This window comes from Salvia hispanica, chromosome 5 (genome assembly GCF_023119035.1).
Source record: "Salvia hispanica cultivar TCC Black 2014 chromosome 5, UniMelb_Shisp_WGS_1.0, whole genome shotgun sequence".
In the NCBI taxonomy this organism is placed as follows: domain Eukaryota; kingdom Viridiplantae; phylum Streptophyta; class Magnoliopsida; order Lamiales; family Lamiaceae; genus Salvia; species Salvia hispanica.
The window spans coordinates 14377759-14394551 of NC_062969.1; the positions used below are offsets into that span (position 1 = coordinate 14377759).

General features: G+C 36.3%; 3 protein-coding genes across 3 annotated transcripts; 2 read left to right on the forward strand and 1 right to left on the reverse strand.

Annotated features, from left to right (window-relative positions):
• Positions 1 to 2136: 2136 nt before the first annotated feature.
• Positions 2137 to 3636, reverse strand: LOC125190566 (leucine-rich repeat extensin-like protein 4). Its single transcript, XM_048087896.1, has one exon. The coding sequence runs from the start codon at positions 3535 to 3537 to the stop codon at positions 2374 to 2376; it is 1164 nt and encodes a 387-aa protein (XP_047943853.1). The 5' UTR covers positions 3538 to 3636; the 3' UTR covers positions 2137 to 2373.
• Positions 3637 to 5720: 2084 nt separating this feature from the next.
• On the forward strand, positions 5721 to 8935 carry LOC125190567 (laccase-17-like). The gene is given in 7 exon segments (XM_048087897.1): positions 5721 to 5783; positions 5869 to 6020; positions 6099 to 6343; positions 6431 to 6559; positions 6634 to 7263; positions 7266 to 7589; positions 8592 to 8935. Coding segments are annotated over 7 exon segments (1671 nt in total). The 5' UTR covers positions 5721 to 5723; the 3' UTR covers positions 8723 to 8935.
• A 3607-nt stretch (positions 8936 to 12542) lies between these two features.
• On the forward strand, positions 12543 to 15268 carry LOC125190493 (phosphatidylglycerophosphate phosphatase PTPMT2-like). The gene is made up of 6 exons (XM_048087817.1): positions 12543 to 13072; positions 13475 to 13597; positions 14182 to 14275; positions 14390 to 14472; positions 14555 to 14644; positions 14778 to 15268. Exons 1-6 carry the CDS (start codon positions 12860 to 12862, stop codon positions 15036 to 15038), a joined length of 864 nt encoding a protein of 287 aa, XP_047943774.1. The 5' UTR covers positions 12543 to 12859; the 3' UTR covers positions 15039 to 15268.
• Positions 15269 to 16793: the final 1525 nt, after the last annotated feature.

The window sequence follows — 16793 nt, forward strand, 5'->3', positions numbered from 1 at the left end:
ATCAATTGTGCATTAAAACTCGTACCCAAGTGGAGTATTTTTTTTTTGATTAAACAAAAAGGCTCGAGCCAGTAAGAAGTGAGCAAAGGTTCGAGACAAGCGGTCAAAAACTAAACCTTAAAGAACTAGAATAGAAAAATAGCAACCTAACACCATCCCAACTAAACAAAAGATAAAGAAGAATCAACATCAACCAACAACAAAGCCTAAGAAACACGTGCAGCAACAAAACACGAACATAAACCAAAAACACAAGGTTGGGAACCGGCAGCACAAACCTGGTATACATCTTCAACCTAACACCCCAAAGTGCATATTCTTGTAGGACGGATGGAGTATATATATAATTTTTAATCAAATTTGTATATTAGTACATTCTTTTTAATATATGAGTAATTTTTAATCATGTGGTTGTAAATCATAAATGGCTCGAATAATAAAAATAAGAGAAAACCATTAAACTGTTAACTCGCGTAAAATATTTGAATAATGTCGGAATATATATTAGCATTCAATAAAGTAATGCAATAACAAAGGGTCGTTACAGTTGACAGTGCGAAGCTGTGGTGACCTTGAGGTCATGGGTTCAAACTCCGCCACCCGCTAGGAGACTTTTAGCCTTAATCCGCAAACTCGGTGGAATAGGATTAGTCGGATTTACCGAAAGGTGGGTTCGGTACACCTGTGATCAAACAAAAAAAAAATTAATGCAATCAAAATAGCATTAAATTTTAAATTCACCGAATATTTTTTATATTTACATTTTACTCAACATGTTTAGTTAATGTTTAATAACCTAGCTAATACAAAGTACTCCCTGTTAATCTAATTTTCCTGCTTAGATTAAAAAATTGTATATCCTGTTACTAGAAAAATAAAATAAAATTATGACACACATATACATTACAAGAAATTATGAAAAATCACGCATACATGGAAACGATACCTGTTCATTAATCACCATTATTGTAATGAATTATTTCTCATGCTGAATTATTTATCGCATTATTCATTAGGCAATAATTCAGGACGGCTTAGATCTGTGATAGGTTAATAGCGTGTTCCAAATCAAACCAAATTCGTTTGATAGCATAAAATTAATAATTCAATTATAAGTTCTTTGCTAGATAAAATTAATTGATTGACATTAAATTATAATTTCATATTCCTTATTTAGTAGGAGTATATCAAAATCACCATTCTAATTATATGGACAATTTGGTTATTTATAAGCATTGCTAAGAGAAAATGAATATATATTCTGAAAAATTCGCATGTTTCGATCTCATATTTGTAAGAGTAAAGGTCGAATATGGTCCCTAACATATGACCGTTTTATCAATTATCCTTAACATTATCTTTTTGATTATTTGGTCCCTCACAAATAAACTCGGACCCGAATCGGTCCTCACTTAACAGAACCGTCAAAAAATAGACGATGACCGCAATTTGACTATATTAAATTACTAATGGTAATTAATTATACCTAATTATAATTCTTTTCCTATTAGCAAAATTGGAAAAAAGATAGTATCAGTTGCAAAATGAAATGAATAATTTATAATTTAATAGAAATTAAGAATTATAATTAGGTATAATTAATTATCATTAGTAATTTAATATAGTCAAATTGCAATCACCGTCTATTTTTTTACGGAAGTGAGGACCGATTCGGGTCCGAGTTTATTTGTGAGGGACTAAATATTTGTAAAATATCAATTAATTAAATCTCAAATTTTGGAAGTCAACAAATTTAAACATTTTTCTTAAATCTATAAATAGCAATCATGGAGATAAGAAATAAGGTGGCGTTCGGTTGTCATGACTAATAATTATGAGACTATCCATCTAGGATTAAGTTGTGGGATTATTTTAGTTGGAGGGAAAGACTATGACTAATTATCATGAGACTATCATCTAGAATTAAGTTGTAGGATTCAATCTTATGAATCAAACATGATACATATTTAATCATGAGATTTAATCTTGGCAACCGAACACACCCTAATAGCCCTAATTTAGGCATTGCCGCTAATCACGTGGAAAATCTTTAACTAATTTACACAACTAAACTATTCTGCTGCAATCACGTGTAACCACCACACTCATCCATCACTCCACTACTTGCGTAATCAATTATCAACAACATAAATCAGATTACGATTCTTAATTAAATTACTAACGACCAACATTACCTGTCAACTGTCAAGTCCACACAATTTAACTACACATGCATATATGAGAATGTCTTCACTAGGCAAACAAATAAAAAAAACTCTGTCCATTTAGATAATTAATATTGTGGGAAAATAAATAAAATTAAATAGAAAAAAGCACAAAATGAGTTAATGAAAAACAGATCGAAAATCATGTTTATGGGTGGGTGAACTCCGCCCCCAGCAAGGCCCCACAAACAAGAGGCCTCGCCGCTGGTATTCTAAGACAGCTCAGCCCTCCGCCGGGAACCGCCGCGCAATCCGGCTGCGGCCGCTGCAACTCCCTCCCCGGAATGCAGTTAAACGAGAAATCAAACCCGAACCCGCTGTTTTTGTCACAAACTTGGCTAAATCCGGAGAAAAAATTCGCCGATACCGTCAAATTAATCAAACTCCGCATCGAGCAGAGCAAATCCGGCAGCTCACCGGAGAATTGGTTGCGCGCTAGATTCAGAACCTCGATGTTACCGAGGCAGGACAGAGAATCCGGCAAATGCCCCATCAGTGAATTGGAACTCACATCCAAAACCTGCAGATCCGACCACATCCCCACGCCTTCCGGAATGCAGCCGCTCAGGCGGTTGTTGAGGAACAGGATCTCCTTGATCCCCATATACCCCAAGCTGAACGGTATCGCTCCGCTCAGCTTGTTGTAGGCCAGGTTTATCACTGACGCCGGAGAATTTCCTAGATTCTGCGGCAGCTCGCCGGAGAAGAGGTTATTGTTGAGGAAAATGGCGTCGAGTTTCTTATCGAATAGGTCTTCCGGAATCGGACCGGAGAAGCTGTTGAATCGCAGATCTAAATAGACGAGATCTGGAATTTCAAGGACCGCGGCGGGGAATCCGCCGGAGAGGCGGTTGTTGCTGAGGTCTAATTCGGTGAGCGAGGCGAGGGATCTGAACGACGGCGGCACGCCGCCGCTGAAGCGGTTGGTGTTGAGGTGGAGGAGGGAGAGATCGGCGAGGAGAGCGAGGTCTTTGACGAGAGTGCCCTGCAGATTGGCGTGGTTGAGATCGATGGCGGCGACGACTTTGCCGGCGGGATTTCCCATGAAATCGAGGGAGTCGGAGCAGAAGACGCCTTTGTAGGAGCAGACATTGGGGCCGCTCCAGGAGGCAGTGATGTTGAGAGGATCGTCTGTGATGGCGGCTTTCCAGGCCTGGAGGGCTGTGTAGGCGGCGGAGGTAGGAGGGTTGACTCCGCCGCCAATCCAGACGCCGGAGACGCTAATGCCTACTCCGACGATGACTGCAGCTCTAGCGACGATGATAGAGATAGGGAGGAGGAGTGCGAGGAGGCAGCTAGTGCTATTCTTCATGTGTTGATGAATTTGGTGGGAGATTTGTTGGATGTTTGTGGAAACTTGGTTGCTTCATTCATGTTATTTCATTTGAATTTGAGGGGATTAATTGTCTTCATACAAATGACACCATACTATAATATTTATGGATATGGATACTTACATAGTTACATTTGTTGCTTTCAAGCTGCCTCACTAAAATGTCACTATTTCAGCTCAAAATCTATTCACATGCTCACATGTACCAATTAATTACTATTATCAAATATTAATAATACTAATACAGAGGTGTGGCTCAGCTTGGATTTTCAGAAATGGTCTATCTAACCTTTTATTGTGTAAACTGATTTTCAATTATATATAACAATATTGTTCGCCTCATTTTTACTATAAATGGTAATGTGTCTCATGTTTTACTAACTCATTTCACACACATTTCATTTAAAATTAATATATACGAGTAAAACTCATAGTTTCACAACTTTTTTTCTATTTATTTTTCTTAATATTTTTTAAAATACATGTAAGAAAGAAATGAGACTATGGACGGATGTAGTATTTTATAAGTATATCGCCACTTTTTATAAAGCTTCATAAATGTAAAATGAATTAGTTCCCTGTCATTGTTTTCCAAAGCAAATAATGAATCTTACTAATAACAAATTTCAAAGGCGTCAAGTGTAACCCTAGTTCATCAACATTTAGCTAGGTGATCATACAAACAAGGAATATAATACTATCAGAAAATGAATAGTAACTTATTAATAATGTACTCCTATCTTACTATTCTTCACATTCAAATGGAAGTTGAGAAATTTATTGTGTTATCGAAAGGAAGTTGAGTTATTACAAAGTAAATTAATGTGGATTCGATTTTTAAATTCTTTAATTTTACCTTTAATGGCTGCTGGACCAACGATCACGCATGTCCTGCATAAGGAATGAAAAATAAAAATTAAATGCCTAAAATGAAACGTGAGATATTTTGTCACGGGTGAGTATATTCATTTCTTTATAATTATTAGCTACTTTTTCCTAAGCAATAAGAGTAGAGAAGCTCTCCTCCTCCTCCTCCTCAATTTCTAACCTTATAAATCTGAAAAAATTATCGATATTTCGTTCAAATATTTCCACGGTAAAATGCTGTTTGCTTGAAAGTTGAAACTAATACTTCGAAATCTTGTTATATAAAAATACGATAGATTTATAGAGCTATACATTCAAATTGAAGTTTATGAGATATCGGTTATCATATGGCCGGATAAAATGCCAAAAAAATATAAACCTTGATGATACAAAATACAAATTTAATACTCCTTATTTTAAATTAAATACAAAAAAAATAGTACTTGATGCTTGTAAACAGTTCATTCTAGTCGAGCTTGGGATAAAATTTAGTTCTGAATTGGGCCGGATATAGAGTGGGCTAAATTGAGTTGGGTTTTGGTGTTTCTTTTTTAATATATGGCCTCATGGTGAGCTCGCCTAGTGGACTAAAACTAAGATGACAAAGCATTATAAATTTAACAGTCCACTACTATAAAAATGTTTATACAAAATCTAACATTTTAAAATTTAATGAATAAGGACTATCATTGTCCATATCTAATACTTATTGTACGACTCCCCAACAAATTTCTCTTCACACATACTTCTATTATATGCTTGAATACCAAGTACATGTTTCTTGTTTATCAGAAGCTTTAACAATTCATCCATAAATCTATTGAAAATAGATTGCAGTCATGTAAAAGTTTACTCAATTAGGTAACCTGGTTGATTGTTAACTAAAATCTTTAACATCATTTCCATTTTTTATGCATGAAAAAATAAAATTAAGTATAGAACATTACTCAATATTTTAAGAGTTACTTATTTTAGATATAGAACATAACTCAATATTCTAAGAGCAACACGAATAAGGATAGATTTGACAAGACTATGAACTATTGTCTTCAACACCACTTTGATGTTGTGTTCTAACAACACATGGGCCTCCAAAGTATTTACATTTTTTATCCCTTTTTAGTGAAGATATATATCTATTCTTTTTTTGTTTAAAAATATTGAATTCTTCATCACCTAATCAGTCTAATTTCACCCTATAAAACCTCAATGGCATTTTTCTAACAGTAGGCAGAAACAAACATTCATCCTCCACACTCAACTTTTCAAAAAAAAGGAAAAATGGGTGTCTCTCAATCATGGCATTATGCCTTCTTCCTCACTATGCACAAGCCATGGCTAGGCGCTACGACTTCAATGTTAGTACCCTTATACCAAGATGTAGTAATTGTTTTTTTAGCATGTCTTGTTTCAATTAGTGGTTGATATCTTTTAACTCTTTAGATCAAGATGCAAAACGTGACCCGATTGTGCCACACGAAGAGCATTGTGACCGTGAACGGGAAATTCCCAGGGCCTCCTATAGTAGCAAGGGAAGGCGATCGCCTACTCATAAAAGTCACCAATCACGTCCCAAACAATATCACCATCCACTGGTATACCCATATAACTAAATCTAGATTTTCGTATGCTGGGTAGATAACTTCATGTTTTCTCTTATCTACCTGTGACAGGCACGGAATCAGGCAACTCCGCAGTGGATGGGCAGATGGGCCGGCATATATCACACAATGCCCCATACAAACTGGACAAAGCTATGTCTACAATTTCACCATAGTTGGGCAAAGAGGAACCCTTTTCTGGCATGCACATATTTCTTGGCTTAGATCTACTCTTTATGGCCCTATCATCATCCTCCCAAAGAAAAATGCCAACTATCCATTCCAAAAACCTTACAAGGAAGTCCCCATCATATTTGGTAAAATTTCATTTTTATCATAACAAATTCTTACTTTTGATTTAAACTACCTGGATGCATATTAACAACAGAAATGATCATATACAGGAGAATGGTTCAATGCTGACCCTGAAGCCATAATAAAGCAAGCTCTAGCCACCGGCGGCGGCCCCAACGTCTCCGACGCCTACACCATCAACGGCCTCCCCGGGCCACTCTACAACTGCTCCGCCAAAGGTACAACACTAACAAGCTGGAAAATAACAAAGAAAATATTTTCTAAGTAACTAATTACTTTAAGAAATAAACAGATACATTCAAATTGAGGGTGAAGGCAGGCAAGACCTACCTCCTCCGCATAATCAACGCTGCACTCAACGACGAGCTCTTCTTCAGCATCGCCAACCACACCCTCACCGTGGTCGACGCCGACGCAGTCTACGTCAAGCCCTTCCAAACCACCACCATCCTCATCACACCCGGCCAGACCACCAACGTCCTTCTCAACACCAAACCACACTTCCCCGGCGCCACTTTCCTCATGGCCGCCCGCCCCTACGTCACCGGCCCCGGCACCTTCGACAACTCCACCGTCGCCGGAATCTTAGAATACGAAACCCCATCCCTCCACCTAAAAAACCTCCCTCTCCACAAACCCCAGCTCCCGTCTCTCAACGACACCTCCTTCGCCACCACCTTCGCCACCACCTTCGCGGGGAGGCTCCACAGCCTAGCCAGCGCGAAGGTGCCGCAGGAGGTGGAGAGGCGGTTCTTCTTCACAGTGGGATTAGGGACCAGCCCGTGCGACCAGAAGAACGCCACGTGTCAGGGGCCGAACGGGACCAAATTCGCGGCGTCGGTTAACAACGTGAGCTTCGTGCTGCCCTCGAAGGCCCTCCTGGGGGCCCACTTCGCGGGGCAGTCGAGCGGGGTGTACAGCCCGGATTCCCGGTTAGCCCGCTCCGTTGGTTCAACTACACGGGGAGCCCGCCGAACAACACGGCGGTCGGGAATGGCACGAAGCTGGTGGTTTTGGCGTTCAACACGAGCGTGGAGGTGGTGTTGCAGGATACGAGCATTCTTGGAGCTGAGAGACATCCTCTCCATCTCCATGGATTCAATTTTTATGTGGTGGGACAGGGTTTCGGGAACTATGACCCGAACAGTGATCCGAATAGATTCAATCTGGTCGACCCGGTTGAGAGGAATACGGTTGGTGTGCCCGCGGGTGGATGGGTTGCCATTAGGTTTTTGGCTGATAATCCAGGTTGGTAAATCTTGCTACTCCCTCCTCCTGTTCCCATTAAATATCTCATACTCCCTCCGTCCCGGATAATTTGGGTCACTTTGACCGGGCACGGATTTTAAGAATTGTAATGAAAAGTGAATTGAAAAAGTTAGTGGGATGTGGGTCCTACCTTTATATATTAGTTTTATAAAAAAATGTGAATAGTAATGAGTTAGTGGAATATGGAGTTCACTACCAAAAATGGTAAAAGTGAAGTGGGACAAATTATGTGGGACGGACCGAAATGGAAAACTGGGACGAATTATCTGGGACGGAGGGAGTATTTGCCAGTTGCTAGTTTTAGTGGAATGTGAGTTGTAGTTTTATATACTCCCTCCGTCCCCGATTAGGAGTCACCCTTTGACCAGGCACAGGTTTTAACAAATGTAAAGAAAAGTTGGTTGAAAAAATTAGTAGAATGTGAGGCTCATTTTTTTATATTGGTTTTATAATAAAATGTGAGTGAATTGAGTTAGTGGAATGTGAGACCTACTTACTATTTATGGTAAAAATGAAGTGTGACTCTTAATTGGGAACGGACCGAAATGGAAAAGTGTGACTCTTAATCGGGGACGGAGGGAGTATATTAGTTTTATACTCTCTCCGTCACCTATTTCCTTTTTCGTTCGTCCTAAAAATTTGTCACCTTTCACTTTTACCATTTTTAATAGAGCGTACCCCATATTCTACTAACTCATTCCCACTCACATTTGATTATAAAACTAATATATAAAAGTAGGACTCACATGCCACCAACTTTTTTAACCCACTTTCTATTACATTTCTTAAAATTCGTGGCGGGTCAGATAGTGACAAATTATGGGGACGGAGGGATTAATAAAATTTGAGTGACAGTGAATTTGTGGAATATGATATATATACTGATATTTAATGGAACAGGAGGGAGTAATTTGATATATAAAATTAATTAACTTGGTTGATGAAAAAGAATGATAATGAATGGGTGCATTGTTGATTCAGGCGTGTGGTTCATGCATTGTCATCTTGAGGTTCACACGAGTTGGGGTTTGAAGATGGCATGGCTTGTTTTGGATGGGAGGCTTCCAAATCAAAAGCTCCTTCCTCCACCCTCGGATCTTCCTAAATGCTGATCTTCTTTGTTTGGTTTTCATCTCCCTCTTGTTTTTGTTTTTGATCTGATTGGCTTTCTTTTCTTCAAATTTTGTGGAATTAATTGATTGCATTATTGTGTTCTTTATCACCTTCTCTTTTTTAGTTTAATCTGAACAATTAAGATTACACGTCACTGTACTTTTGTAGTTCTGTGTATTGGTATATGTTGCAATATAGTAAAACTTGATGTACTTTAATTACTTATTCAGCTTTGGACATAATAGATCTTTTTTAATTTGGTTCAATATTATGAAATGACTCATGGTATTTGAGTGTTGCACTGTATAAGACACATGCATTACCTATTAGCTATTCCAAAGTGGTCCACACAAATGTACTTAACAATTGTCAAATACTCCTACCAAATAAAATTGAGCTCACACAAAAGGATTCAACTCAAAAAAATATATATTTGCATTTGTTTTCTTAAATGTATAACGCAATGCAATATTGTAGGTAGTAGATAGATAAAAATAAATTTACATTTTCACTTACTCATTTATTAATATGTTATTCTTATTATTATTTTAAAATTCTTTTTTATTATACATGTATAAATTTCTTTTGATTTTGGAGTTTCCTCCTTGTGTATACAACGTACATATGATAGAGTGATAATCATGAAAAAATAGATAGAAAGAAATCTTCGTTTATATAGTAGTAATTTTTATTTTTCATTTTAAATTTCATACTGAATATTTTATTTCTAATGTTCAATTCAACATGGATTTGTATGAAATTTATACTTTCATTTTGGAAAGTTGAATACTCACTTTATATATTTATTCAGGGAATTGTAAATATTTTGGAAGAGAAAAAGTAGATGATGAGTTAATACTACCTTTATGCAACTTATCATAATAATATAATAATTATAATTTGGTCTTAGTTTTAATATAAGATTAGTGATTATTTTTTTTAACATTTTTCTTATAATACAAATTTTCATTAAATATGAAAATATATGCATTAATGTGTACTTTCGCGTAACAAAATATCACAATTTAATCGATTCGTAACCATCACTAAACTTTCCTATCTCAATCAATATCTCTGTCACAGTTCTTTTTATAGCTTTACATTAATCCTTTTTCATTTATCTTCAAATTGCTATTTTAGAATAAATAGAAAAACTAGAAACATCTAAACAAAATCACAAATTTTAGTCGATTCGTGACCAATCACTAACCTTTGCTATCGCCGTCGATATCCATGTCAAAATCCTTTTCATGGTTCTACACTAATCAATTATCAATTTCATTTTTTTTTTAATTTCTATTTTAGAATAAATGGGTTTAATCGGAATTGTCTTGTAGGAGTAGTAGTATATAATTTCTGAACTTCACATTTCACATAAGATTGGAACTATTTTTCTATAAAAAATATATCGAATTAAATACTACTCCTACTGTATAAATAATCTAACAATTAAGATCCTAAGTGCATATGTTTAAATAAAAAATATATCAATTAGATTTCTCGCAAAACTACTTTTAATTTGATAATAAAAATTCATTGAAAACTGTATATTTTTCACCAAAGACATAATTGTGCATATCACTTTACATGCAAAATATATTAATTCCATCTCAAAACATATCAATTCTATGTAACAATTAATGTGACTGATTTTAAAAAAATAAATGAACATAACACAGAATGAGCGGTACATGCGATAGGGTGGAACAGCAGGCGATACATCTCCCTCCACGAGTTGTCCACCGCCGAGCGGTGATTGATCGGGATCACGCCGCTGCGTCAATGGTACATGCGACGATACTTTTCGGAAGAACCGCGTTTTCCTTGACATGTTCAGCGGCGTTTAGAATGCGCGAGGAGTTGTTTATGCACCATGATTGGCGCATTAAAGCGTCGATATCTGTGTTTCCGCTTTAGGCACGATGCGCTGGCAGACCCGGCCACACCCCTATTCAAAAGTGCACGGCGGCAATCAGGCAGTTGGCCCTACGGAGGCGCGGCAGACATGTGGGATGAGTACCTCCACATCGGTGAGTCGACAGCCCTGGAATGTCTGAAGGATTTCTGTGGGGGCGTGATAAACGTTTTCGGTGAGCAGTACCTTCGAGCCCTACTCCCGAAGATTGTCAGAATTTGATGCAGATGCACGGGGAGAAGCATGGGTTCCCCGGGATGTGGTGTGCTCCGGTCTCGATGGGCGGCAATTAAGGGTCCAACGCGTTTGTGGGATGTCGGATGCGTTTCCTAGATAATGTACGCCCGCATTATCTCTGCACAACATGATCGTCGAAGACGAAGGCGTACAACCGACTAGTTGGGCCAATGATGTGGGGTACCTCTCGATGAAGCCGGCCGCCTCAAGGAATTTGCCAACATGCGCCAAGTGGATGCTCATATTCAACTCCAAAAGGATATAATTGAAGAGTTGTGGGCACGGAGGATTGCACGGCGATAGTTTTTTTTCTTTATTATGTACCTTTTTAAATGTAATTTTTTTTATCTAGTGTACCTTTTTTAAATGCAATTAATGAATTTTCCCGTATATGTCTCGTAAATTTTATTTCGTAATTTAATCGTAATTTTAATTCCGTAAATGTAGTATTTTTTGAATTATTTTTATTGCGGCTGGCCTATGGCTGGCCTAAATCTGATGTGGTAGGTAGATTTTTAGTGCTGCTGAAGTAGAAACTGCTGGCCGATTTCTGACCGATTTCTTGCCGAAGTACCATTAGAGATGCTCTTATATGTTTAGACATGCAACTAAGACATTATTAGCTTCCTCATTAAATTAGCTTTAATTCTATAATTTAATTGCGATAGTAAATGGTATATTTTATATTAACGATGTAATTGAATATATCAAGTACCAGCATAAAACATATTTTCTCCGTCCCACTTTAAGTGGATCATACATTTTTAGCACGTGATTTTATGTAGTATTATTTTATGAGATAAATTGATTGATTAAAACAAGGGAAAAGAAAATAGTAGAGAGAGAGTGAAGTTTCTATTATTAAAAATGTCATTTAGAGTGAGGCATTGCAAAAGGAAAAATGGTCCAGGTAGAATGAGACAAAGTGAGTATTAATTATCTATAACATGCATTTATCTATTTTCAAAAATATATGAACATGATATATATTATTGTCAATTTATTAGTTTGAATATATGGAATTAGAATTACTCCATAGTTAGATTTCTCTTAAAATTATCTTTAATTTAATATAAATATAGTAGTAGTATATTTTTGTGAATAAAAAACTTTAATTGATAGAATTATATAAATAAGAGTTAATAATTATTTTTCGAAGATAGAAAATAATTATCTTTAAATCTTTAATTAGTTGCTACATATATATTTGATGACTTCCAATTATACTTTAATGTGAAAATTGATATCGAAAATACTTATAACATGGATATGATCAATGGTCCAGATTAATTCTTATATTAAAGGCTGATTGGGTGAGCATAATCCTATCCACTTGTTTAACATATCTTAGTATTATATGACAAAAAATATGTGATATTATCATTGCTTATTTATCTTCCCTACTCCTATTTATTATTATCATTATTATTATTATTATTATTATTATTATTATTATTATTATTATTATGAACTTTCATAGTAGTACATTAATAACTTTAAATTATTATTATTATTATTATTATTATTATTATTATTATTATTATTATTATTATTATTATTAACTTTCATAGTAGTACATTGATAACTTTAATTAATTGGTGATATACATTTAATGAATTTTGAAGGGATTTAGTGGATCTGTTTATGAACAACAAAATAGCGTAGTATCTCATCTCCCCCAAATTCCTCATTTGACTTTCATTCCTCTCTCTCTATCATTATCCACTTGTTCTACTGGATTCCACAATCTTCGTTTCTCTCCTCACCCGATCATCCAAATTCCCACTACTCTCGCCTTCGATCATGTCATTTTCACCCATTTTTTCCAAATTATCACTAATTTGCTATAGCTGAACTCCTTCACCAATTTCATCCTTCCGATCGATTTAACTTTCTCCGATTGACGCCCACAGTTAGTAGGTTCTACCAATTGTTACTCCCGTGTTTCCCCAATTCTCTGAAATTTTAGGTTCTGTTGATCTCGATGAAAATCGAGGAGCTCGATGATGGCGCGGAGAGTATTATAGAGAGCAAGCACATCAGATACAGCGAAACCAGGCTGATCGCTGTTAGGGTTGACGCGAAAAGGGCTTTAGTCGGAGCTGGGGCTCGCATCCTCTTCTATCCGACCCTTTTGTACAACGTTTTCCGCAACAAAATTCAAGCCGAGTTCCGATGGTGGGATCAAATCGATCAGGTGTGGCTTCCTGGATCAAATTCATGATACTATTTATTTATTTTCTCGATGATATCTTTTAATTTGCTTGTATGGTTGTGGATAATTATTCCGTTCAATTTAGTTTTTCATTTTTAATTTTATTTTTCCCGTTTTGAGTTCAGCTTTATTGCCTTGCTCGCTAGTCCTAGCATTCGTATGGATTGGGATTTATTTATGAAAATGCATGATAATCAGCCAAAGAAAACTATTTTTAGTGAAATTATTGAGTTTTTTTTACCTATTTCATCAATTCTTTGTGACGATGCTTGTTAAACTGATCTTGATTCATTTCTTAGTGATTGTTTTTGCATCTACTTTCCCATACAACTTGATTCATGTGATACATATACCTTATGTATTGGCTTTTGTATTGAAAATTAGTATCTACTGCTGGGTGCTGTTCCATTTCCAAAGGATGTCCCTCGTCTGAAGCATCTCGGAGTTGGCGGTGTAATTACACTGAATGAGCCCTACGAGACTCTGGTCCCGACATCTTTGTACTATGTAAGTGGTTTCTGAATGCCGTTTGTGTTTGCCAGTTTCCGGGATTGATGAATTGGGGGTTGCAATTCCATGTCTTATGTATGCTCATTCTTCCGTGGTTCTGATTGTAAGAAGCACCATATGTAGTTTGCATGAGGTTTTTCTTAGAAATGGTTGGGCAGTGAGGCGGTTAAGGCTAGATTATCTAGATTCGTTATGGAACTCAAATCATTTGTTAGCAATTGGATTAGTCTGATCTGGTTGGCCTTGATTTGGCTTGGCATGTCATGTTATATAATGCCTATGGACTTTATAAATCGTTTTCTTAAACAGTGTATTTATAAGAAATGAAATTTTCTCTTGCACCCTAAGACAATGATCAATCCCAATTAAGTTCAGAAGATCATGCATTGCTTGCGGTTTATTTGGCTTTTAGATACTTTTGATTTTTAAGAAAAAATGTAGAAATTGTTCTTCTATGACGATGTTAACAATTGAGGCATGACCACCTTCGTAATGGTAATGTAAATGAGCTTATGGGTAAAACTTCAATTTCTTGTCACTACTTATCTAAATTATTTCACTGTTGTGTTATCATTTTTCAGGCTAATGGGATAGATCATCTTGTCATCCCTACTAGGGATTATCTCTTTGCTCCTTCTGTTGGGGATATTAACCGTGCAGTGGATTTCATTCACAGTGCGTAATTCCCTTGATTTTTTCCTATGCTATGATATGTCAAGTGCATGATAGTGTGAAGTTTTTCAGCAGTTGCATCTGGATTGTATGAGTTTTTAATAACTCCAATTGCAGGAAATGCTTTGAGTGGTCAAACAACATACGTCCATTGCAAAGCTGGGCGAGGAAGGAGCACAACCATTGTTCTCTGTTATCTGGTTCATTCAGTTTTATTCTCTTTTAAACAAAAAAACTTCTAGAAGCTAATCTGGAGACTAAGACAGTATCCATGGTATTCAGGTTCGATATAAGCAGATGACACCCACTGCTGCACTTGAATATGTTCGTTCTAGAAGACCCAGGGTGCTATTAGCTCCAATTCAATGGAAGGTATGCAGACTACTATGCCTGACCCAAAGATGCAACTGCATTTTGGGTCCCTTCCCTTTTGTCCATGATCTTGTCTATTTGATCAGGTGCTTTCATGATTTCTGAACTAAAATGCCATTATATTTCTTCTCAGGCAGTTCTAGAATATCAGCAGCAATGCATGGCTTCAAAAACGGTTTGCACATCTGGGGATGCCGTGTTAATAACAAAAGCTGATCTTGAAGGGTACAGCAGTCCTTGCAACGACAACTCTGGCAAGGAGCTTGCTGTCGTGTGTAGAAGGCCGAACACGAGTCCAATGATGGCCAAGTTGTCATGCCTTTTCGCATCTCTGAGGGTTTCGGGAAACTATGGACCTGTAATGAGACAGCTGACTGAGGCGCGTGCTTGCTGAATTTTACCCTTTCCTGGGCAGCTTGCCTGTGCAGACAAGTGTAAGTTAATCCAATGTTTCACAAGTAGATCACGATAAAATAAAAAGTGTCATGACTCGGAGAAGAATACTTTCAACATCGTATATAATGTTGGATTTGCTTCTGTATATATGTATATCAGATCGAGTTGAGTTGAGTCAATACATTGCTAAGCTAAGCTCTCGCCTCTCAACACCGATGAGTTTCGTCCTCTTGTTTTCTTTTGTTTTGAGTTTGATCCGATGTCAAATTTGGTTGGTATATACTAGGCCTGGACTCGGTTACCATTGTAAGTAGTTTTAGTAGTATATCAATACATTTAGAAGCATCTAAATCTTTTAAAAAAGGCGAAAGAAATGCATATAAGCTTTATAGAATGAACAGGCCAACATAATCTGATTTATTCTTCCATTGTTTCTCTCCTTTTCTATTGCATGTGGAAAGTGACACTTCTCTCACCCCACTAACACTTATTACTACGCCATCAACTCTTTTCTTTCTTCAATTGTACTGTTTGGCTAAAATTCGTAGTACAAGAATCTTTCAAATTCGATCCTTAATACCTTGGCCTGGAAAATATATTCGACATCAACTTGCATTATCTCTATTTCCGTATACGAGAATATTTTCACTTGGAACATAAGTATGTGGTTATTTTCAGAGCAAAATTTAGACTATGTATCTTACTCCTAATAAATTTAGGGAACATGGGTCGTATCAAATGGAAGCCAAGATTCTAACTCAAGTTGAAGTTACTAATGAATTCATAAAAAAAATGTGATGCAGAGGCGTTTCTTTTTTTGCATTCATTTTGGAATATAATGGAGTATTTCATATAGTTAAAGTAGAGAAAGCAAAGTAAGAATAGAGAATAATATAGGGAAAACTATTTTTTATATTATGTGTTTTCTCTTACTTTGCTATATTAAAAATAAATATAAAAATGAATGGGCGGACTAGTCCGCTACAGGAGGCTAGTCCGGACTAAGAAATGCAGATGTGGCGAACTATAGTCCAGCCACTAGTGCGGACCATTGTGGATGCTCTAAGGAGGTAATCCTAATTGGAAATGATTGCAACTAAATTCAATTACTTAATTCAAACAAAATAACTAAAATTAAATCCAAAACTAGAAACAATCCTAAAGATAAACTCATACTACTGCTAGTTTTCATCTTCATCGCAATCCCTGCGTCACTCTTAACCTTGAAAGTTAGAATACTTATTTAGACCCAGAAAACAATAACAAATATCATCATAATTATAATAACTTAAAATAATAGAGATAAAAATAAAGAAAAATGAAGAAAAAACAAAATATGCATTGGATGCTACTTTGGAATGTAACTTACTGTGCTAATGACTGAGGTACACTCTAAAGCCTATATATACATAATACACACATTAATGGGAATTGCAATTTTCATAAGAAATGAGAATGGAGGTAAACGAATATATCAGCGAGTGGGGAATTCCGGGTGTGATTTAAAAATGTATAAAGCCCCACAAAATCTTGTGCTTAACTTGGTATAATTAATAAATAATGAGATATAAAAGATTGATGTAATCTCGTGTTAACTTGGTATACTTAATAAATAATGAGATATAAAAGATTGATGTTCACCAAATCAGACATCTTTATCCCTTTAGAAACTACAATGGTCTCCTTGCTTTTCCTACCTACATGCAGTCAAAAACATTATATACATAAATGATACATTTAACACGTAGTCTCT

Coding starts and splice junctions, on each gene's coding strand:
- LOC125190566 (XM_048087896.1), bottom strand. CDS start 3,537: ATGAAGAATAGCACTAGCTGCCTCCTCGCACTCCTCCTCCCTATCTCT.
- LOC125190493 (XM_048087817.1), top strand. CDS start 12,860: ATGAAAATCGAGGAGCTCGATGATGGCGCGGAGAGTATTATAGAGAGC. Junction 13,073..13,474: donor GGTGGGATCAAATCGATCAG/GTGTGGCTTCCT, acceptor ATTGAAAATTAG/TATCTACTGCTGGGTGCTGT. Junction 13,598..14,181: donor TCCCGACATCTTTGTACTAT/GTAAGTGGTTTC, acceptor ATCATTTTTCAG/GCTAATGGGATAGATCATCT.